Source organism: Carcharodon carcharias, chromosome 14 (assembly GCF_017639515.1).
Source record: "Carcharodon carcharias isolate sCarCar2 chromosome 14, sCarCar2.pri, whole genome shotgun sequence".
NCBI classification, from domain to species: Eukaryota; Metazoa; Chordata; class Chondrichthyes; order Lamniformes; family Lamnidae; genus Carcharodon; species Carcharodon carcharias.
The window spans coordinates 40,813,549-40,837,881 of record NC_054480.1 but is presented as its reverse complement, the minus strand read 5'-3'; the positions used below and the strand labels follow the sequence as shown (position 1 = coordinate 40,837,881).

The 24,333-nt window shown below is 42.4% G+C and overlaps 1 protein-coding gene across 1 annotated transcript in view; it reads right to left on the bottom strand.

Moving 5' to 3' along the window:
- prex1 (phosphatidylinositol-3,4,5-trisphosphate-dependent Rac exchange factor 1) overlaps nucleotides 1-24,333 on the bottom strand; it is a 222,355-nt gene that overhangs the window by 138,055 nt on the left and 59,967 nt on the right. Inside the window, exons 2-5 of the mRNA XM_041204802.1 lie at nucleotides 10,272-10,343; nucleotides 9,348-9,470; nucleotides 1,548-1,652; nucleotides 891-992 (exon numbers count right to left, since the gene is read on the bottom strand). Coding sequence (XP_041060736.1) covers nucleotides 891-992; nucleotides 1,548-1,652; nucleotides 9,348-9,470; nucleotides 10,272-10,343 — 402 coding nt within the window. The remainder of the gene's footprint in view (nucleotides 1-890; nucleotides 993-1,547; nucleotides 1,653-9,347; nucleotides 9,471-10,271; nucleotides 10,344-24,333) is intronic.

The following is a 24,333-nucleotide window of genomic DNA, read 5'->3' as shown; positions in this document are numbered from 1 at the left end:
TGGGCATTTTCAGTAAAAATCAAGTGTCATACTGGGCTCAAAAGCTATCACAAGAAAACTCTTAGGTTCTGATGTATACAACAGAAACATTAAAATCAGTTTTTTTTATTTCAACTATAGATTAACTGTTGCAGTTACTGGACCATCTTCAAACATTAGATACATATTGATTTATATGAATTACTCAGCTTCATTGAGGTTACCACTGATATAAAATGAATACCAACCTACACTGCTAGAATTAGAGAACAAACAGATTTTAAAAGTTTACTAAAAATGAGGTTTCCCCAGTGCAGAAGCATGCGAGTTTAAAGGCAACATTTAGACTTTCACCTTTGCAAAAAATCATGAATGGCTGGAAAATGTTGCTAGTAATTACATGACACATGGAGTAGGAAAAAAAGGGCAATTTCTCCAATTATCTCTGCCCTCTAACCCTGCTTCTTCACTTGAAGGTTATGTTTGGTCTCAGCTGTTCGAGGAGATCAACAAGCAAATTCTTAAAAATCTTGGATGTGACACAGATTTCTTGATCACAAACACTACATCTTAAACAGTTTGTGTCAAATTATTATAATGGAAAATATTACGTAAAGATTTAGTTGCCACATTGCCTTCATGAACCAACAAATCACAGCTTTAAGAAATTGTCTGCAACTTCTTCCAAGCAACTGAAATTTCTAAATTTCAAAATAAAGCAACACTTTAAATAACAATTGAAAATATTTCACAACATTCAAATTATGAATTGAATTTCTTGTGGAAATCCAGCCAGATCAAACTGGAAGCAATCTGGTGAGAGGAAGATTAAGCCCAGTATCATACTAACTTATGTAAGAAACTACACAAAGCTCACAATTTATTTAATTTTCTTTATTCTAGTTATTTACCTTTAGTAGTAGTGGATACTTGCATATTCTCTGTATTGGGGTTAACAAATAGCCTTCCAATGGAATATCTGTTGTCTTCATTCCTCCCAGTACCATACAGTTCTAAAATGAAATTGGAACTGGTAAGTCACACAATTTTAAATGGACAGATACCTTTGAACAACTGGCTCCTAAGATGATTATGTAAATCTTAGAGACAAATACTGCCAAAAGCAATTTTCCATTTTAGAATTCTCATACTTGACCATTTCTCCATCAAGGCTGTAACCAAATTATGAGTTTAAATTCGCCACTTTTGTCACAAGTTTTAAATATCTTGATTTACATCCTAGAGGTGCTTATGTTAATACAATAAATGTGCAGTGAATCTTCATTTTTGGATCTAAAATATTATAAAAGCTAGATAAAATTCTTAAATATTTTACATATTTAACCAGTGTCTCATGGAACCAGATTAAAATCAACACTGGAATTATTTTTTTTTAAACTGACCAAACAAGATTTGCTGCTGAATATAAGGTTCACAGCCATACATACTAGTGTCCGACTATAAGGAAGGATAACTGTATTAGGCAGCCCAACTTCAATCAATTGCACAGGCCACATTCAAACAAACAAATATTTTTCCAAGTGAATTTGAGAGGCCACGCAGCTTACCAAAAGCATTGCCCGCACTTCAGGTATTTTGTTCAATTCCATTAGAAGTCTCAAGGCTTTTTCGTGGTTGCTACAATATTCTTGATAGACACAAAATCGGTCTTTCTACAATCACAAACACAAAGATCACATCGGCATTAAAACAAATGGTTTTTGTGCAACAATTTTAAGTTGGCTTAATTTTAAACTCACACTTAATGTGTGCACGACTGGAAAAAAAATATACTGTGATGCATGATCCTATTAGCAATACATTTTCTCACCAAACCACAATAAAAGTTATGATACGTATCTCACACATGTACATTAGCTATAGTTATGGTCTTTTTTATGAAGATCACTAATAAGACCAAGGTTAATTCATTGCTGTACAGGTGACACTGTGATCTAACATGAAACAGCTCCAACCTATTGCACAATGTCCTATAGAGTCAGCTTCCATTCTCAGATCACCACCTTTGAAGGCATGACGTAGAGCTAAGTCGCTCCAAATCACTTGAGTTTGTTTCATACAGAAAAACAAAACAGTACTGCTGACCAAGACCAGAGAATAAACTTACTACTGCTTCCTTCTGCTCAGAGCAGAAACATGGCACAAAAAGACAACAGCAAGAAGGAAAAATATCCATTGAAGTAAGTGCAGCACAGGTCATGACAAATCAAGCACCACAGGCAAGTACAGCCTTCCAATTAAACAACTAACATTTATGAACCCATCCAGAGAATTTCGACGCCACATTGAAATAAAGCATCAAATTTCAGTTGCAATTCAAAAGCACCATTTGTAATACATCTATTTGCACTGGATTTTTACAATTATCTCCACTCGAATGCTGCTCAGTGAATTTGCACACAAACTCTCTCAGTTTGGTTAAATGTAAATATTACAGACAGTTCTTCTCTGGAGCCCAGAAAAGAAAAGTTAATGTCAAGTTCGGATTGTTTGACTTTAAGATATCCTGCATTTAACAGGGTCATGGAAATGGGGATGCCAGTAGTCCTGCAGTTTTTTGAAATGGGTCTAAGTTTTGGAGTCAAATTCTGATTTGTCGTTCATGGGGCACCCCAAAGTGCATAAGCAATTATGAGAATGTATAAGCAGGACTTGTGGGGAGTTATGCCGAACTTAAGTGTTTGCCATCACACCTCAACTGAAACTGGCAGCAACTTTGGGAGCCGAGACTTGCAAAAATAATGCACAGACCCACAAGCTGCTGGTAGTGATTTCCATGCTTCTCCAGAGGGTACACTGCTGCTGCACCCATCCCACCCCACACCCACAGACCGGTCATGAAAAACAAATCATTGGAAATGACAAGGACTCCCATATGTACACTGTTATTCTTGCTGAAAAAAAACATTGAGAAAGTTGCTCTATTGAAAAAAATGTAACTGGGTTTTAAAATGGCATACTAAATTAATAATTGCTGCTGAACAGGCTGATTGGTCCTGAAAAGCTAATTTTATATTTATGGAAATGTCAAATTTCTCCATTATGATAAAAAAAAATTTCTATTTTTTTTTTAAAGTTTTTAGGTTTTTGTTTCAACTTCCATTTTAATCCATATCATTTACACCATTGTCTGAAAATTTCAAATAAAAACGAAGGACATAATGTCCTTTTAACTTCCTGTTTTGTTGTGTGTGAACACTTGGGATGGGATCTGACATCACTGCTGCCAAGGCACCAGATTTAAAATGAAGGGGAAAACCACTCCAGAGAGATCATTAGATCGTAGCGAGCACCCTTGTTTCATTGCTGACCTCAAAACCCCAGCCAACTGCAGCTCTGGATAGGAAATTGAATTAACCAATTCACTAAGTTTGGTAAAGAGCCAGTTTAATTTGTAAAACACACACAGCTTCTTGATATACGTTTGGACATATTTAACAAAAAGAATACACTTTCCCCACCAGTCCTCAATCCCAATAAAATGTAACCTAACACATGTTAAATATTTAAACAACACAAATACCATACTTGCCCAGGAAGAAAGGTTTTTTTTAAAATGTACAAGGAAGCAGTTTTTAAAACACTCTTCCATGAAAAATTGGCTAAAAGCTAAATTCTAAAGCAAACCGAGTCAAAAGGCAGGATTTTCAAACAGCGGGCATCGTCGCAAGCGAGATAGGAAAATTCCGAGAGCAGCCAAAAGTCAATTCCCATCACGCCTGCGACAACATCCGCCACTTGTGCCAGAAAATCCCAGCTATAATCTCACATTGGGTGTCCCACCTTCAATCTGGAATAGATGGTTCTACTTTAATGTGTTTATCTCAAACCTAAATTCTTGCATAATAGTTTCGTGGAAGGTTGCCTCGCTATCCAAGCGGAAAAAATGTACTCAAAACCGACATCTCTCTCAGGTGACACCTCAATTTATGAAGATCCAATAGTCCCTTCTCTATAGAAGCTAAGAAATTTAACAGCCAATGTGAAATGCAACAGAGCTTAATAGAATGCATGACAAAGCTACTAAACTGAATTTAGTTCCATGATTGAGTGCAGATCCATAGCACAGGAAACAGAGACAGGTCAGTTTCGTAGGTGTTACTCTGGAATGAACTAAACTTCCTGTTCAGTAGCCAGCTGGCTATTCACTGATGCAAGTGGAGCAGGAAGGTTTTGCTGCTTCAATTTTTCATCCTCAAAACTATTATAGCAAATACAGTACATTTTCAAAAGTTGGTTTCTTTGTAAAGTGTACTTAACCCACTCCAGAAGATTTTTGAAGTTCCAAATTACACACATGTACAGTCCAAAAGGATACTTCAAAAATATTTTAATTTTTAAAATATCCTACACAGTAGCTCAGCAGGACTGCAAGTACTCAAGAACATTAACAATTCTGGTATGCAATCTAACCACAAAATTACAGGGATAGGTACACACTCCTTTAAGTCTAGTCCCGTAAGTCCCTTATGATCCACTAATTTAAAAATACACATATATATTCTTGCAATATTTGAAGATCCAATGAGTAACATTTAGTCCATGACAAATAGTTACAAATCCTATTTTTCTAACTGTTTATAATGGATGTGAGGTTGATAACTAAGGAATAGGTGCAAACAAGTACACAAAAATGCTCATGCGCTGGGGTCTGTTCCTTGCTGGTCACTTCAATTCTTTGTTCCAATCCCACTCTGACCTCAGCCTTCTATACTGTCCTAATGAAGCCCAAACAACTTGAGGAACAGCACCCAATCTTTGAATTCGACACTTTACAACCTTGTGGACTCCCTAACTTCAACAACCTCAGATCATAACTATGGCTCCCAACTTTTCTTCCATCAACTACTTGTATTTACCTAGTGCCTCAAGTTTCTTTGCTTGCCCCACTGCCACTCCTTTTTGCCTTGCCTTTCATCATTTAATCTCTCCGGCCTTCCATCCGATCACAGAAGAACTTTACTTCTGTTCTTTCCTCTGCTCCACGTCACCTCCTTTTTCTGCCTCTGTACTTGCTTAAAACCTGTAACACTCATCACTTCTTCCAGTTCTGATGAAAGGTCATTAACAGGAAACATTGGGCAGAATTTTCCACTTTGAAGACTGTGTAGTGGCAGGCAGGAAAGTCAGTGTGATCACTAACAGGAGGTGGGACCGTTGAACGCGTGAGATTTTCCACTTTTCAGTTAATTAATTATGCATCCACAAGAAGCTTGGGGAAACTTGTGACAGGGAGGGGCAGGCAGTTGCATGCCACCCCCCCGCCACCCCCAATCCCTGTTACCTCATGAGGTCCAAGGTCCTGAAATCATATTTAAACGTCACCTGACGGCCATTGATTCACTGTAGGTAAGGAGATCCACATTACTCCTCCAGACTCCTTGCAGCCACAGCTCGCACTGGAGAAGTTGGCAGATGTGAGCAACCACATCCCAGGGCACATGAGGCAACTTTGGCATTGCCTTTCACTCATCTCTAGGCAAGAACGCCACCAGCGATACACCCATGGCCGGGCCAATGTGCACCACTGGAGTGGTCAATGTGCATCAGCCTCTTAACCTTTGGGGCCATGCTGCCTCTTGTTGCTCAGGCCCTTGCTCATCATAGCCCTGTGCCAACTGGTGATGGGCCACCCATCTCTTCAACTTAGATGAGAGCCATTACCAAGGCAAGGTTGGCTGCATCATCGACATCTCAGTAGATGTGTGAATAAATTGAAGTGATACATTTAGTCCTTTACAGGTTTTCCTCTATCTTAAAGCCAGCAGGCCAGTGCTAATCCCTTCACCTGGCCTCCATCTAGACATGGCATCCCCACCCCATGCCTTCCAGGTAAAGGGCATGCTGGAAGAACAAAGATGGGTGTTCCTCCTGTTCAAATATGACTGTGCCTGGGGACATTGCTCTTTGACCAGGATGATGAGGTGTTAGGCGTCTTGAAAAATATTAAGGTGGATAAGTCCCCAGGGCCGGATGGGATCTACCCCAGGGTACCAAGGGAGACAAGGGAGGAGATTGCTGGGGCCTTGACAGAAATCTTGGTATCCTCACTGGCTATGGGTGAGGTCCCAGAGGACTGGAGGATGGTCAATGTTGTTCCATTGTTTAAGAAGGGTAGTAGGGATAATCCAGGAAATTACAGGCAGGTGAGCCTTATGTCAGTGGTAGGGAAATTATTGGAGAAGATTATTCGTGACAGGATTTACTACCATTTGGAAGCAAATGGATGTATTAGTGAGAAGCAGCATGGTTTTGTGAAGGGGAGGTCGTGTCTCACTAACTTGATCGAGGGAGGTGACAAAGATGACCTGCGATGGAAGGGCAGTGGATGTTATATACATGGATTTCAGCAAGGCTTTTGACAAGGTCCCTCATGGCAGGCTGGTACAGAAGGTAAAGCCACACAGGATCAGAGGTGAGTTGGCAAGATGGATACAGAATTGGCTTGGTCATAGAAGACAGAGGGTAGCAGTGGAAGGGTGCTTTTCTGAATGCAGAGCTGTGACTAGTGGAGTTCCGCAGGGATCAGTGCTGGGACCTTTGCTGTTTGTAGTATACATAAATGATTTGGAGTAAAATGTAACTGGGCTAATTAGTAAGTTTGCAGACAACACTAAGGTTGGAGGAGTTGCAAATAGTGAAGAGGATTGTCAAAGGATACAACGGGATGTAGATCGGTTGGAGACTTGGGTGGAGAAATGGCAGATGGAGTTTAATCCGGACAAATGCGAGGTAATGCATTTTGGAAGGTCTAATATATGCATGGAATTATTCCGTAAATGGCAGAACCCTTAAGTGCATTGACAGGTAGAGGGATCTGGGTGTACAGGTCCATAGGTCACTGAAAGTGACAACGCAGGTGGATAAGATAGTCAGGAAGGCATATGGCATGCTTGCCTTCATTGGCAGGCGTATTGAGTATAAAAGTTGGGAAGTCATGCTGCAGCTGTATAGAACCTTGGTTAGGCCACACTTGGAATATTGAGTGCAATTCTGGTCACCACATTACCAGAAGGATACGGAGGCGTTGGAGAGAGTGCAGAGGAGGTTTACCAGGATGCTGCCTCATCTGGAGGTTATTAGCTATGAGGAGAGGTTGGAGAAACTCGGATTGTTCTCAATAGAGCGATGGAGATTGAGGGCCGACTTGATAGAAGTTTACAAAATTATGAATGGCATGGACAGAGTAGATAGTCAGAAGCTTTTTCAATTACATGGGGACATAGATTTAAGGTGAGAAGAGAAAACTATAGAGTAGAGGAGATGTGCAGGGCAAGTTTTTTTCGCAGAGGGTAATGAGTGTCTGGAATTCACTGCCAGAGGAGGTGGTGGTGGAAGCAGGTACGATAGTGGTGTTTAAGAGACAGCTTGACAAATACATGAAAAAAAGATGGGAATAGAGGGATATGGACCCCGGAAGTGCAAAATGTTTTAGTTGACGGGCAATATGATTGGCCTGTTCCTGTGCTGTACTTTTCTTTGTTCTTTGAGAACCACATGCAAGAAGCCTTCCTCTGACACTATTCCGCTTGCCTCCACTATCCTCAAGACTTTATAGAGAGGCCACTCCTTGGTAGCATAGAAAAGTTAATAGCATGAGCCCTGGTCAGCCATGATCATTCACCCAAGAGGACAAGGGTTTGAAGTTGGCTGCCCTCCATCAGCCATGCTCCTTGGAGGCATCCAACTTCCTCCGTACTTTCATCCCTATCTCTGGCAGCAGCAGATGGCAAATGGCATGGAACTAACAGCAACTCCAGACCTTGCAGGAATCTCAATGTTTTGAGGCCCATGAGTTAAGAACAAACCTGCTGCAATCGTGTCATGTTGCTGGAGGTCAGAAGACTGGACATGATGATCAATGCAATGCAATGAATTAGGTGGCCACTCTTGGATACATAGCCTTGGAGTTAGAAGATCATGGGTTCAGGCCCCATTCCAGAAACCTGAGCACAAATGAAGCTAACGATCCAGTGCAATTAGAGTGCTGCAATGTTGGAAGTGGCAACTTTCAGATTAAACGTTCAACTGAGGCACCATCTCCCATTTCAGGTGGACTTAAATGATCCCATTACACATTGGTGATGAGTCATGGACTCCTCCCAGGATTATGACCTACTTCTGTCCAACAGCCAACATCATGAAAACCAGGTTTTCTAATAATTTATCTCATTATTGTATGAAAACTGGCATCACATTTGCTAACTTTATGAGAGAGAGAACACTTCAGAGGTACCTCATTGGCTGTGAAATGCTTCTGGACAGCCCAAGGATGTGAAATGCACTAGCTATACACATCATTATTCTTTTGCCCCTAAATACAAACAACTTGATTGAGCTGGAAAACAGGGAGACGAGAGACATGAGCCCTAAAGGTCCAAAGCATAATTAATAACAGAAGCTTTTATTTATATAGATACTTCAGAAATCAGGACACTCAGAAATACTTGACAGTCAAGTATTTCAATCAAGTTCTGCTATTGCTATTGTAATATAGAAAACACAGCAGTCAATTTGTGCAAAGGTTCCACAGCTACAATGAGATAAACAAGTCTATGAGGGATAAATGTTGGTCAAAATTCTAGGAGAACATCTGCCCTCTTTGAATATTGCCACGAGATCGTGCATATCCACCTGAGACACACAATGGGCTTTTGTTTAATGCTGGGGGAGTGGGTAGTGGTTGCCTGCTAGACTTGGTCAAGTGTGCTTGTTCTTCTCTACAGGAGTGAAATTACTTAACCAGTGGGGGAAAAATGCACCTGATCGATACAAGCTAAAAATGGTCCCATGTTCAACCTTTGATGTGTGCTGACTGAACTGATTGGAACTCGGTCAGCATTTTTGGAGCAGGGGACAGGGGTGGGGAGTTGATCTAAGTAGCTGTGGTGATCCTAAGATCTCGAGAAAAGAAATATCATTTGCAAAGCCCTCGCTAAAAATCACAAAGGTGATTGTCGGTTGGATCATCAGGTTCCAGAGGGCTCTTGGTGCCTTGCTGACTGCCTACAAGGCTGTAAAGAGTAAATGTTTTACCAGTTAAATTTTAAGAATGAAAAATCATTCTTTTCACATCAGTTGTGACTATTGGCTTGAACTTGATTGTGTTAAGAATTGTCAAGATGTTACACAAATGCCGATGTTGAATTGACAGGACAGCCTTCAAGTATTTCTCCCTCAAGGGTTAGAATTTGCAGACTGCCATGAGGGATCTAAAGTGGTGGCAGAGAAAAAGTTAAAAGCTGTTTAAAAAGTTAAAGGATGCCAAATTTAAGAGGCTGAATTCAAGTGACAGGAAATGGGATTAGCAAAAGAGCACAAATAAAACACAAACTAGCTCCACTCACAAACTGAAGGAAGGTATTTCCAAGTTCATGCTGAGGTTGTGGCTCTGGTTGTAAGCGACCCTCAAGAGCTGCCAAGAACAGCATATGCACATCAAGTATCTCTTCAATGTTAGAAAACAAAATCTGAAAAAAACAGAACAAAGTCATTTTCAGGACCAAAATTTACGCTAATATTTTAAAAACACACAACTAATTTTCAGCCGAAATCAGTTGAATGTCTATTTCATGAACAAATGGTTAATGAACCAAAAATATTCTTAAGAATCCACCCCAATTTCTAGATTACATTAGATTAGAAGCCCCATTTTTGCAGGAAACCAAATATAAAACTGTTTGGGTGTAACCTTGATAGTGTGAGGTGAGCATATGAGAAAACAAATCTAGATCTTTTCTTTGCTGGGGTGTGTCTTTCATTTTTTGAATAAACCAGAATTAACATTGTTCACAAAGCAGCTCCTGACTTGAGGAAAACATGCAACGATCCACTGAGGTTTGGCTCATGTCTATAGCTTCTTACATACGTACAAGGCATTGAACTATTTCAGCAAGTACAACTGGAAACATGACATTTCTCTACAGGGAGAGAGGGAGAAAATCAATTGAGGAATGACAAAAAAATCTATTAACATGCATGGGAGTTTTATAGGCGACAAGGCACACACTGCCAGCCAACACTTTCAAGGCAAAAAATGGAAAATAAAGGAGCAAAACATTAACTGTGAATAAGCATAAGTGGTGTTTTCCGTTAATCTTCTTAGAGATTTTAGGAAATTACACAAAATTAAATAATCCAACAGGGCATTGAGCATGCTCCACAATTAATGATTTTTCACCAGACCCCAAATGACCACAGAACAAGTACAACAATGCAATGAACCATTAAGAAATACTACTAATATGTCTTAATCTTTACAATGCTCCTACCTTGAGATGTTCTTCAGTAATTTGCTTTTCTGACTTGTCTCCATCATTCTGATGATTTCTATGCAGGAATGACTACACACAAAAGAAAAAGATTCATTACTTGGATGTACGTCAAGATATACTACATAGATTAAATTATCCACCTGCAAACCAATAAATAAAATATAAAAATGATTTCAAGTGTCTTTTCAATTATAAACAATTTTAAACTGCTATTTGTAAGCATCAATATTTTTCGCGAAGGAGAAACAGGAAGTACAATGCACAAGACAAAAGATTAAAAGATTTATGGTTATATGTTTTACGTTTAATCTCGCCCAGCGACATAAACATTAAAAGAGGGCAGGGACTTGAACCAGATAAACACAAATAACATTTAACAAGTTATTTCAAAGAGCACATCAATTCATGATCAAAAATTAATGCCTGTCATATAGATCCAACAGTCAAATACCCATTCACAGGGCATCACAGGGCTAAACAACACAAGTCTTTAACAATACAAGATTCTTCACTAATCAAGAGAATGCAGAAAGGGGTATTCAAGTTGGAAAACGTTCCATTAACCCACCCTCACCACATCCTGTGACACATTCAAAGCTTCAGGAAGACAAGCCTTCAATTGGCCTTGGCATCAGTTTGAATGCTGAAGTCTTCACTGCTGAATCAGATTTGGTTCTTTAGCTTTTCCAATTTCAATAGTACATTATGCCAAATGGTGAAAAGAATCATTTGCCTCATAAGTGCAGTGCTGAATTGCTAACTACACCTGTCAAAATCTAACCAATGCATTGACCTTCTGACAGCTTACCCCGCCAAATAAAAACTCTTTCACATAATGCAATTTAAAGAATTTGCACTCAACTTCTGTTGGCTGAGTTCTCAGGTTAATATTAATATACTATAGTTATAGAATCATATGTTTAATATTCATCTTGGATTGGTGATGATTGGTCTAAAAGTGTATCCAATTGCACATTGCCAAATGGTTAGCAAATTAAGAGAAACAAAGTATTCTCGAATTGTGCAGCCTTCACATTCCCCTTCAGCAGATGAGCTAATCATGGTCAACATTTGGACAGAATACAAGTAATTAAGTGAATAATCACAATTTGGCTCCAGTTTAATTTCTGTTTTAAAAAAAAAATACTTTTCCAAGTGTCAGCAGATCCAGTGCTTACATATTGCAATGGGAGTTGATCTTAAATACAAATTCCCAGTTCATCCATACATCACTGGCGGTCTATCATCTGCAACATTTTAGGCATCACCCAGAGTCTGCCCTTCAATTGTTAAAGTGGTCTTCCTGAATGGTAGCCTCAGCAAATTTGGGGCTGTTGGCTGCTTGTGACCCAATCCTGGAAACACCTCGTTGACATCAGTATAAAACAGCCAGTGGTAACCATTACAATAACCTTTGGAACTATGTCTACATGTGCAGTTGAAATGGAGCACCTTACAGGACAGTGAAAGCAGATCATTTCTGCACTCACTTCCCCGTTTCAAAGGAAAACACTAAAACTTGAAACTATCTGCATTAAAAATCTTACATATATATATACATTTATGATTGTTGCTGGTGGTAACTATGCAAGTCACACAGACAGGTAGTCAAACTGATTTGTATTTGTCGGGATGTATAATTTCCCTTTGAAAGAAATAAAAATTTACTAATATTCAAGATGAAACGATTAAAGCTTTGAAAACAAAGAAGAATGGAAGAGACAAGAAGAGGGATACAAGAGGCTGAGACCATGCTAAATGACATCAGTCATGAATAAAAAAACACTTTTAATGGAAAGCCTGCAGCACCTCATCGGAAAACTGCAAGAAAAGATCAGGCTCTGTCACTAATAATGCAAGACTTTGCATAGCTTCTCTTAGTACATGGGGCTCTTGCCAACAACAATCTACATAGATATTATGTGGAGTACATGGCTACAGGAACATCATCTGATTTATGAGATGATTAAAACAAAGCGGCCCTCAACCAAGTCAATCTGCCAAGTGTTGAGTGCATTTTCTGACAATGCCAAGTGTGCTGCGCAGCACATGTGTCACACACGGAGGATTCCACATGGCTAAAAGCAGAGCTTTATGGTGAACTATGCACTGGTTAATGAGACCAAAGCGCACCTTGCAAATACTTCAAAAGACCAGACGAAAAGAAAGCTCAGAGATAAAGACAAAAAACTGTGGATGCTGGAAATCCAAACAAAAACAGAATTACCTGGAAAAACTCAGCAGGTCCAGCAGCATCGGTGGAGAAGAAAAGAGTTGACGTTTCGAGTCCTCATGACCCTTCGACAGAACTGAGTGAATGTTAGAAGAGGGGTGAAATATATGCTGGTTTAAGGTCGGGGGGGGTGGAGAGAAGTTGGCTGGCGGGGGGGTGGGCGCTGTGGTTGTAGGGACAAGCAAGCAGTGATAGGAGCAGATAAACAAAGGATGTCACAGACAATGGAACAAAGAAGTGTTGAAGGTGGTGATATTATCTAAACGAAGGTGCTAATTAAGAATGGATGGCAGGACACTCAAGGTACAGCTCTAGTGTCGATGGGGTGGAAAGACTAGCCCGGTATACAATATTTAAAAATAATGGAAATAGGTGGGAAAAGAAAAATCTATATAAATTATTGGAAAAACAAAAGGAAGGGGGAAGAAATGGAAAGGGGGTGGGGATGGAGTTCAAGATCTAAAATTGTTGAATTCAATATTCAGTCCGGAAGGCTGTAAAATGCCCAGTTGGAAGATGAGGTGCTGTTCCTCCAGTTTGTGTTGGGCTTCACTGGAACAATGCAGCAAGCCAGGAACAGACATGTGGGCAAGAGAGCAGGGTGGAGCGTTAAAATGGCAAGCGACAGGGAGGTTTGGGTTTTTCTTGCGGACAGACCGCAGGTGTTCTGCAAAGCGGTCGCCCAGTTTACATTTGGTCTCTCCAATGTAGAGGAGACCACATTGGGAGCAACGAATACAGTAGACTAAGTTGGGGGAAATGCAAGTGAAATGCTGCTTCACTTGAAAGGAGTGTTTGGACCCTTGGACAGTGAGGAGAGAGGAATATAAGAGTGGAATATAAAGTATTGCACTGAATTGAAGTCCTATCCCTAGAGCTTTACAGTCCTGTCAACTGTTAAGTTTAGTGGTTGGCACAAAAGCTTATTGGTGCTACAAAATCTTTCAGAATGTTCATGGACTAAGCAGTCCTTTTTACTGTTCTTAGACAGGTGCGGTGGTACTTTTAGGCTTTTAATATATCTGTTAGTAGATGTTGATAAAATGTTTCCCCTACAATTATTTCTTAATTGTTGCATCTTTTGCGTGGGCATAGGGAGGTGCCATAGGTAGGGGTTGAGGAGTAGGGGGTTATGGAGGAGTGGACCAGGGTGCCCCGGAGGGAACAATCCCTACGGAATGCCGCCGGGGGAAATGGCAGAGGATGATCCTTTGAATGCGGAGGCTGGTGGGGTGATAAAGTGAGGACAAGAGGGACCCTATCACGTTTCTGGGAGGGAGGAGAAGGCATGTGGGCGGATGCGCGGGAGATGGGCCGGACACGGTTGGGGGCCCTGTCAAAGACCGTGGGTGGAAAACCTCCGTTAAGGAAGAGGGAGGACATGTCAGAGGAACTGTTTTTAAAGGTAGCATCATCGGAACAGATGCGACGGAGGCGAAGGAACTGAGAGAATGGGATGGAGTCCTTACAGGAAGCGGAGTGTGAGGAGCTGTAGTCGAGGTAGCTGTGGGAGTCGGTAGGTTTGTAATGGATATTGGTGGACAGTCTATCACCAGAAATTGAGACAGAGACGTCAAGGAAGGGAAGGGAAGTGTCAGAGGTGGACCATGTGAAAACGATGGAGGGGTTGGAGATTGGAAGCAAAATTAATAAATTTTTCCAAGTCCCGACGAGAGCATGAAGCAGTACCGAAGTAATCAACGATGTACTGGAGAAAGAGTTGTGGGAGGGGGCCAGAGTAGGACTGGAACAAGGAATGTTCCACATACCCCATAAAGAGACAGGCATAGCTGGGGCCCATGCGGGTACCCATAGCCACACCTTTTATTTGGAGGAAGTGAGAGGAGTTGAAGGAGAAATTGTTCAGTGTGAGAACAAGTTCAGCCAGACGGAGGAGAGTAGTGGTGGATGGGGATTGTTCGGGCCTCTGTTTGAGGAAGAAGCTAAGGGCCCTCAGACCATCCTGGTGGGGGATGGAGGTGTAGAGGGATTAGACGTCCATGGTGAAGAGGAAGCGGTTGGGGCCAGGGAACTGGAAATTGTTGATGTGACGTAAGGTGTCAGAGGAATCACGGATGTAGGTGGGAAGGGACTGGACAAGGGGTGAAAGAAGGGAGTCAAGATAACGAGAAATGAGTTCCGTGGGGCAGGAACAGGCTGCCACAATGGGTCTACCGGGACAGTTCTGTTTGTGGATTTTGGGTAGGAGGTAGAAGCGGGCCGTCCGAGGTTGGGCAACTATCAGGTTGGAAGCTGTGGGAGGAAGATCTCCAGAGGAGATGAGGTCAGTGACAGTCCTGGAAACAATGGCTTGATGTTCAGTGGTGGGGTCATGGTCCAGGGAGAGGTAGGAGGAAGTGTCTGCGAATTGACGCTCAGCCTCTGCGAGGTAGAGGTCAGTGCGCCAGACAACAACAGCACCACCCTTGTCAGCGGGTTTGATGACAATGTTGGGGTTGGACCTGAGAGAATGGAGTGCAGTAAGTTCAGAGAGAGACAGATTAGAATGGGTGAGAGGAGCAGAGAAATTGAGACGACTAATGTCACGCCGACAGTTCTCAATGAAAAGATCAAGAGAAGGTAAGAATCCAGAGGGAGGGATCCAGGTGGAGGGAGAATATTGGAGGTGGGTGAAAGGATCCATTGAACGGGGAGAGGACTCCTGCCCAAAGAAGTGAGCACGGAGATGAAGACGGCGGAAGGAGAGTTCAGCATCGTGCCGAGCCCGATATTCATTGAGATGAGGGCATAAGGGTATGAAACTAAGTCCTTTGCTGAGCACTGAACGTTCAGCGTCGGAGAGGGGAAGGTCAGGGGGTATAGTGAATGCACGGCCGGGGCTGGGATTGGAACATGGGGTGGGGACGGAGGGACAGGCAGGGGTGGAGGGTCCTAGATGGGTGTTGGTATTGATGAGTTGTTGGAGCTTGTGTTCCTTAGCACTTGAGAGAAAGAGAAGTTTCTTGTTGAGGCATCAGATGAGACGAAGAATAAAATGAAACGGGGGCACGCGCAGCTTTGAAAAAGGGTACGGCGGTGCTGCTGGAGGGAGAGGTCAAGTGTGTTCATATGGCGGCGCATGGCACTGAGTGCGGATCTCAGAATGTGACGGGAACAGCAGTCCGAGAAACATTTTATGTCCCGGAGATACCTGTAATCCTGGGTGGGTTCGAAACAAGAGGGATGGAATTTCAGTTGAAATCCACGTGGGGTAAGTCGGAGACGGAGACAGTCACTGAGAAAGGAGACATGGCTGTGAAAGCGGGTTTTAGTAAACACCTTGTCAAACACCAGGAGAGAAATGGAAAGCAATGAAGGTGAACAAGGCAAAAGAGAGATACGGAAATCTTGTCGCAGAGAGGATCAGAATTTCTTCAAGGTAGGCATTTCTTGAAGAGGAGTGGCAGTCAATTAAACACAGATAAAAACAAAAAACTGTGGATGCTGGAAATCCAAAACAAAAACAGCATCAACTGGAAAAACTCAGCAGGTCCGGCAGCATCAGCGGAGAAGAAAAGAGTTCACGTTTCGAGTCCTCATGACCCTTCGACAGAACTAATTGAATGTTAGAAGAGGGGCCCTCAACCGTGTCCGGCCCATCTCCCGCGCATCCGCCCTCACGCCTTCTCCTCCCTCCCAGAAACATGATAGGGTCCCCCTTGTCCTCACTTATCACCCCACCAGCCTCCCCGTTCAAAGGATCATCCTCTGCCATTTCCGCCAACTCCAGCATGATGCCACCACCAAACACACCTTCCCTTCACCCCCCCGGCAGCATTCCGTAGGGATCATTCCCTCTGGGACACCCTGGTCCACTCCTCCATCACCCCCTACTCCTCAACCCCTATCTATGGCACCTCCCCATGCCCACGCAAAAGATGCAACACCTGCCCCTTCACTTCCTCTCTCCTCACCGTCCAAGGGCCCAAACACTCCTTTCAAGTGAAGCAGCATTTCACTTGCATTTCCCCCAACTTAGTCTAATGCATTCGTTGCTCTCAATCCGGTCTCCTCTACATTGGAGAGACCAAACGTAAACTGGGCGACCGCTTTGCAGAACACCTGTGGTCTGTCCGCAAGAAAGACCCAAACCTCCCCGTCGCTTGCCATTTTAACACTCCACCCTGCTCTCTTGCCCACATGTCTGTCCCTGGCTTGCTGCATTGTTCCAGTGAAGCCCAACGCAAACTGGAGAAACAGCACCTCATCTTCTGACTAGGCACTTTACAGCCTTCCGGACTGAATATTGAATTCAACAACTTTAGATCTTGAACTCCCTCCTCCATCCCCACCCCCTTTCCATTTCTTCCCCCTTCTTTTTGTTTTTTCCAATAACTTATATAGATTTTTCTTTTCCCACCTATTTCCATTATTTTTAAATCTTGTATGCCGGGCTAGTCTTTCCACCCCACTCCCACTAGAGCTGTACCTTGAGTGTCCTGCCATCCATTCTTAATTAGCACCTTCGTTTAGATAATATCACCACCTTCAACACTTCTTTGTTCCATTGTCAGTGACATCTTTTGTTTATCTGCTCCTATCACTGCTTGCTTGTCCCTACAACCACACCGCACCGCCCCCCCAACCTTAAACCAGCATATATTTCACCCCTCTTCTAACATTCAAATCAGTTCTGTCGAAGGGTCATGAGGACTCGAAACGTCAACTCTTTTCTTCTCCACCGATGCTGCCGGACCTGCTGAGTTTTTCCAGGTGATTCTGTTTTTGAAAGGAAAGTTCTCTCTGGCTGACACTGAACAATGGGTGTGGGAGCAGGAGGCTGCCGAAAGAGCCAGCTAGTGTACAATAACAAGACAGCAACCCAAAGGTCTAAAACAATTAGATGCAAGGCTGCTTAAAAAAAGCAGACTCCTTCCATTGTCTGTGCCTATATCAGAATACCAAATCAGGAGTTCCTGCGCCCCTAGGGGAAATGGTAGCATAGTGATATTGTCACTGGACTAGTAGTCCAGAGACCTAGGGTAATGCTCTGTGAATCTGGGTGGCAGATGGTGAAATTTAAATTCAATAAAAATCTAGAATTACAAGTCTAATGAGCACCATGAAACCATTGTCAATTAACCCCATCAGTTCACTAATGCTCGAGGGAGGGAAATCTGCCATCCTTAGCTGGTTTGGCCTACATTTGACTCACAAACCACAGCAATATGATCGACTCTTAAATGCCCTCTGAAATGGCCCAGCAAATCACTCAGTTGTATCAAACTGCTACAAAGCCTAAAAGGAATGAAACTGGACAGAGCAGCAGGCATCCACCAAGGCACTGGAAATTACAATGCCAAACTCAGCCCTGTCGACTCTGCAAAGTCATCCTCACTAACATCTAGCGGCTAGTACCAAAATTCGGAGAACTGTGACTCAGGCTAGTCAAGCAACACCACCATCACCACTTTCCCACCAGCAGGGCAGGCCCAGCAGAGGTGGCGGCACAGTTGTCTGTAGTATGGAGGGAGTTGACCCAAGAGTCCTTACCACTGACCCCAGAGCCCATGAAGTTTCATGGCATCAGGTCAAACATAGGCAAGGAAACCTCCTGCTGATTACCATTCACAGCCTACCCCCCCGTCAGCTGACGAATCAGTGCTCCTCCATGTTAAACACCACTTGGAGGAAGCACTGAGGGTGACAAGGGCACAGAATGTACTCTGGATGGGGGACTTCAATGTCCATCACCAAGAGTAGCTTGGTAGCACCATTATAGGCCCAGCTGGCCAAGTCCTAAATGGCATAGCTGCTTGGCTGGGTCTTTGGCAGTTGGTGAGGGAACCAACAAGAGGGAAAAACATACTAGACCTCATCCTCATCAACCAGCCTGCCACACTTGCATCTGTTCATGAGAGTATCGGTAACAGTGACCAACACTCAGTCCTTATGGAATCGAAGCCCTGTCTTCACACTGAGGATACACTCCATTGAATTGTGTGGCACTACGACCGTGTTAAATGGGGTAGCTTTCAAACTAGACCTAGCAACTCAAGACTGGGCAACTTTGAGGCGTTGTGGGCCATCAGCAGCAGCAGTGTACTTGACCACAATGTGACCTCATGGCCTGGCGTATCCCCCACTCTACGCTTACCATCAAGCCAGGGAACCAACTCTGGTTCAATGAAGACTGCAGGAGGGCATGCCAAGAGCAGCACCAGGTGTAACAAAAAGGAAGTGTCAACCTGATGAAGACTACTTACATGCCAAACAGCCTAAGCAGCATGTGACAGACAGAGGCAAGTGATTCCATAACCAATGGATGAGGTCTAAGCTCTGCAGTCCTGCCACATGCAGTCATGAATGGTGGTGGACAATTCAAACAACTCACTGGAGAAGGAGGCTCCACAAATATCTCCATCCTCAATGATGGGGGAGCCCAGCACATCAGTACAAAAGATAAGGCCGAAGCATTTGCAACAATCGTCAGCCCCAAGTGCCAAGTGAATGATCCATCATGGCCTTCTCCGGAGATACCCAGCATTACAGATGCCAGTCTTCAGCCAATTAAAATTCACTCCACGTGATATCAAGCAACGGCTGAAGGCACTGGATACGGCAAAAGGTTATTGCTCCTAACAATATTCCAACAATACTACTGAAGGCTTGTGCTCCAGAACTTGCTGCGTCCCTAGCCAAGCTGTTCCAGTACAGCTACAACACTGGCATTGACCCAGCTATGTGGAAAATTGCTCAGGTATGTCCTGTACACAAAAAGCAGGACAAATCCAACCCAGCCAATTACCACTCAATCAGCCTACTCTTGATCATCAGGAAAGTGATGGAAGGGGTCATCAACAGTGCCATCATTTTTCAGCAATAACCTGCTCAGTGATGCTCAATTCGGGTTCTGCTAGGGCCACTGACTTAATGACCTCATTATAGCCTTGGTTCAAACTTGGACAAAAGAGCTGAACTCAAGAAGTGAGGTGAGAGTGACTGCCCTTGACATCAAGGCAGCATTTGACCAAGTGTGGTATCAAGGAGCCCCCACAAAACTAGAGTCAAATGGGAATCAGGGAGAAATCTCTCCGCTTGTTGGAGTCATACGTAGCACAAAAGAAAATGGTTGTGGTTGTTGTAGGTCAATCATCTCAGTTCCAGGACATCACTGCAGGAGTTCCTCAGGGTAGTATCCTCGGCCCAACCAGCTTCAGCTGCTTCATCAATGACCTTCCTTCCATCATAGGTTCAAAATTGCAGTTGTTCGCTGATGATCGCACAGTGTTCAGCACCATTTGCGATTCCTCAGATTCTGAAGCAGTTCATGTCCAAATGCAGCAGGACCTGGTTTGGCTGACAAGTGGCAAGTAACATTCACACCACACAAGTGTCAGGCAATGACCATCTCCAACAAGAGAGAATCTAACCAATGCTTTTGACTTTCAATGACATTACCATTGCTAAATCCCCCACTATCAACATCCTGGGGGTTACCATTAACCAGAAACTGAACCAGACTAGCCATAGAAATATTGTGGCTATAAGGACAGGTCAGAGGCTAGGAATCGTGTGACAAGTAACTCACCTCCTGACTCCCCAAAGCCTGTCCACCAACTACAAGGAATAAGTCAGGAATGTCATGGAATACTCCCACTTGCCTGGATGAGTGCAGCTCCAACAACACTCCAGAAGCTTGACACCATCCAACACCAAGCAGCCCGCTTGATTGGAACCCCATCCACGAACATTCACTCCCTCCAGCACCACTGACAGACAGTGGCAGCAGCGTATACCATCTATAAGATGTACTGTAGGAACTCACCAAGGCTCCATCGGCAGCACCTTTCAAACCCAGAACTGCTACCATCTGGAAGGACAAGGGCAGCAGGTACATGGGAATATCACCATCTGGAAGTTCCCCTCCAAGCCACTCACCATCCTGACTTGGAAATATATCGCTGCTGGGTCAAAATTCTTGAACTCCCTCCCTAACAGCACTGTGGGTGTAGCTACAATACATGGACTGGAGCGGTTCAAGAAGTAGCTCACCACCACCTTCTCAAAGGCAATTAGGGTTCAGCATTAATTCCTGGCCTAGCCAGCGACACCCACATCCCATGAATGAATTTTTTAAAAGTGCTCAAGAGCCCGAAGATCAAGAATTGGCCTCTTCAGTCACTAGTCATTCCAACTACCACAGAGACAAGTCTTCCCATGATCTTCAACTGTGAAGACTCAGCCATCATCTTGGCCGTCACTGCTGCTAGTCTATTTTTGAGACCAGTATATAAAAAAAATGGTGGAAATATGCAATAAATCTTTGCACAACTATGAAGAGGCAGTACAAGTTAGTTTCAGGTATATTTGCTTCCTCAGAGCCAAGCAAGGGTTACACCCAAAATGCCAGTTTGTCTGTCTTTCTACAGATGTTGATTATCTATTGTGCATTTCAAGCACTTTTCAGAACATCCGGATCCAGGCAAATGTTTTGGTGCTGACGATATGTGGCACTGCGATGTTACAATACTAATTGCTATTGTTAAGGTAGTCAACAGCTGATCAGTACCAGTGAGCAATTAAGTGCACTGAAATCAATATTGGTTCCAGCTATTCTTTCAACTCGAATAGCAAATTCCAAAATACATTTGAACCTTTGCAGTGGTTCAGCAAACATTCAAGCCATTGTCTTCTTACATAAGTCTAAAATCAAAAGGTTCTCAAGATATTTGGTTGACCCCTTTTCAAACCCTGCACTACCCCACCCACAGCCTCCACCCCCCTCCCCCTACTCTGCATGTAACTTACAGCACATAGTATTCATATTGTGAAACTGCTGCATGTAAAGAGAGTTTTAATAAAGCTTTTAAGAAAACAGGTTATTGATTTGCGGATATCAATGGGGTCAGTGTGCCTGCTTCTCAATGCAGAGTTTGCCTTCCTTGGCTCTTCAGAGAAGAGCAAGCACGAGAGAAGCCTGGGGAGAGTGACAATATACCTCCACCACCTCTTCGCTCACTCATGAACACGTCACCCCACCCATAAGACCATCCCTCTGTTGTGGCCTCACTGGAAGGTAACTGCAACTCCCAGATATCTGTGGGTCCCAATTTAAGAAACACTGATCAAAATCACACCTTTCCAGTTCACCTTAGGAAGTCAGTTAACAACAGTAATTGAAAGGACAATTCCTCAACCAGTTTTTTTTTCAGAAAACCTTTTTTTGCTTTTTATTCTTTAAATTGGGATTCAACAACTGCTACAGAAATACAATGTCACCACAGTGCTTTGGGGAGTAATCAAGGATTTAATTTAAGGAGTAAATTTTATTTTAAAAAAATACTGCCTAAAATAACAAGATTTAAAAACAGCTCCGTAATTACACAGTAAAAACATAACCTTTATTGCATTTAATCTCAAGATCACATTCTCCAGTCTGATAGCTGGCAGTGGTTTCAGTCACACACATGTAGCTGAGAGCACCAACAGGAATGCAAATACAATAATCATTTCAAGTTTCTGTTATTAATGTTACAATCCCCATGGAGACCAATAATTTTACAAAAGAAATCCAAACTTCCAGTTGAGCGTTGAAATGATAACAGAACACAATTTCACGTTTTAAGACTTTTAATCTAAGAGTAAAAGCCCTGTTGATTATCTTTGTAAGCAAATGATCCTTTAGGCTACAGAACAGAACTTTCTCCTTTTACTTTTAGAACAAACAAAAGCCCACTTCACAGGCACACTTCACACTGTCCCTGAAGATAGTCATGAGATTTTCCCTGACCCAGTCCAAAGTGATTTTTCGTTCCTGTGGGTTTACTTCCCATTGCTTTCTTTTCCTAGCCTGTTAACTTTTAACCCCAGAAGTGTCTTTCACAGTGAGGGTTTTTCCTGGTGATTCTCCCTCTAGCACAAGCTAGATGAATCTTCTAAGCCTGATTTCAAATCCTCATGAGTTTTGTCTTTTCAATAGAAGCACGAACTTGCACCCAAATCCTGACAGACTGAGTCTGAATTTCAGGGATATCTTAGAAACCCTTCCCCTCTCACAGCCCAACTCCATGGCATCATGAATCACCTGGGCCTTGTATCCAGGTAGGAATGCTGATGAGCCATCCTTGAGACCCCAACTTTCTTATCTTGGTAGTAAATAGACAGTTTAAAGCATGACAATTTCCCACCTGACATTCTCAACACCTTCCTGGAACTACTGAGACTCATAGTTGAACCACTGTAAACACAGATGCTGCTGGCGCTAAGTGTGAACACCTTACATCTTGTTTTCGGCCAACCACCCAGATCTTCCTTTAATCTTGAACAACCACATCACCCAGGCCTGTTATTAGGCAGACTTCAGAACAGGTCACATGATCCCCTTCATTTTATCCTAAATTAAAGGCACATTCACAAAACAATCTTATACATCTCATACTTGTAACATTACTCAGTCTTATTTGCATGCTCAGATTGCAGAAAATCAAAAGTAACTTCACAGTAAACTTCCAATAAGACCACCACAGTTTAAATGAAGTTTAAGTTTAATGATAATAGTATTTCCCACTCAGTTTAGCAGCAATTCTTCAATTTTATGTACAATATATATATAGCCTAACCAAGCTGAAATTTTGCATTTCCACTTTAATGTTAATTATTTACTTGGAGTCCTGTGAAATAATTTCCACTTTTGTTATTAGAGTAAGTTGTCTTCCATCTAATTCAAGCCATTAAAAACCATGCACATGTTGTGTATGCAAAAAAACAATTCTTCTTTTTAAAATAAATGGACTGGCTTTTTCATTCTGGAGCCTTAAATTTACTGACCTATAATTAACAAACCTGTAATTTAACCCTGAAACTATTACCTTGATTTTGAGGTATTATTTTGCTTGGGATTTGTAGCTCTTTTGCTGAGAAGGGGTTGTTAATTTAAGCCACAAATATATTTCTGACACGACATTGGATTCAAAATTATATTTTAAAAAAATACTGAAAACCCAGCAGCTTATATTTTTAAGTAAAGAAAAATGTAGCTACTAGAATAAAGAGGAACAAGGTCTGTAACAATCATTGAGACAACCTCTAAAGTTTCAGATAATAGCCAGTATATATTCAGAGTCTCTGTACATATGTGAAGGTGACAGGAGTTAGCAGGCAGAAACCCACTCAGGAGTGCTAGCTTGTTTGATTGGCACTTCAACCTACCAATCGCTGGACAGAGTATGGGGAGGGTCATAAGGTCTTACTTTGCTGCAAAGCCAAGAAACTGTCTGCGGAGAAAGTCTTGTTCAAATGTAAGGAAGGTTGAGTCTTAACAGAACACAGACTTCAAAACAGAAACTTCTCTTGGAGACAGAGAGACATGCTTTATTTTCTTTTAAAAAGGACCGTTACAAATTAAGTTAAAACTCACTGTAATCATTACACATGAATTAATCCAGGCAACTGGTTATTGGCCTCATTTCAAAAATCTGTCAGTTCATCTTTTTGGAGGATAACAAAAACACTCAGGTGGGAATGAGACCAAGGTCCGTGCAAGTTCACTGAACAGGGAAATTCATTTGTTATATGCCCACAGCTTTGAAATTTTTAATAAATTGGGGGGGAAAAATGCAGAGGAGTTTGGTAATTAAATGCAGCTTCAGACTCTGTAATATGCAAGAACCACCCATGCAAACAAAACCATGGAGATCCACCAACATCGACACAAGTCTTGCAGCTGATTAGAATAAAAATGTCCTGTGAGCCAAAGACACAGTAAATCACACTAGTACAATCTCCAATCAGTCACAAAAGTGCACCCCCAAAAAAAAAATCCAACACTGAGCAATAAATATCTACAAATAAACTAATTAGCAAGGGGAGGGGTGGGCAAGAAAT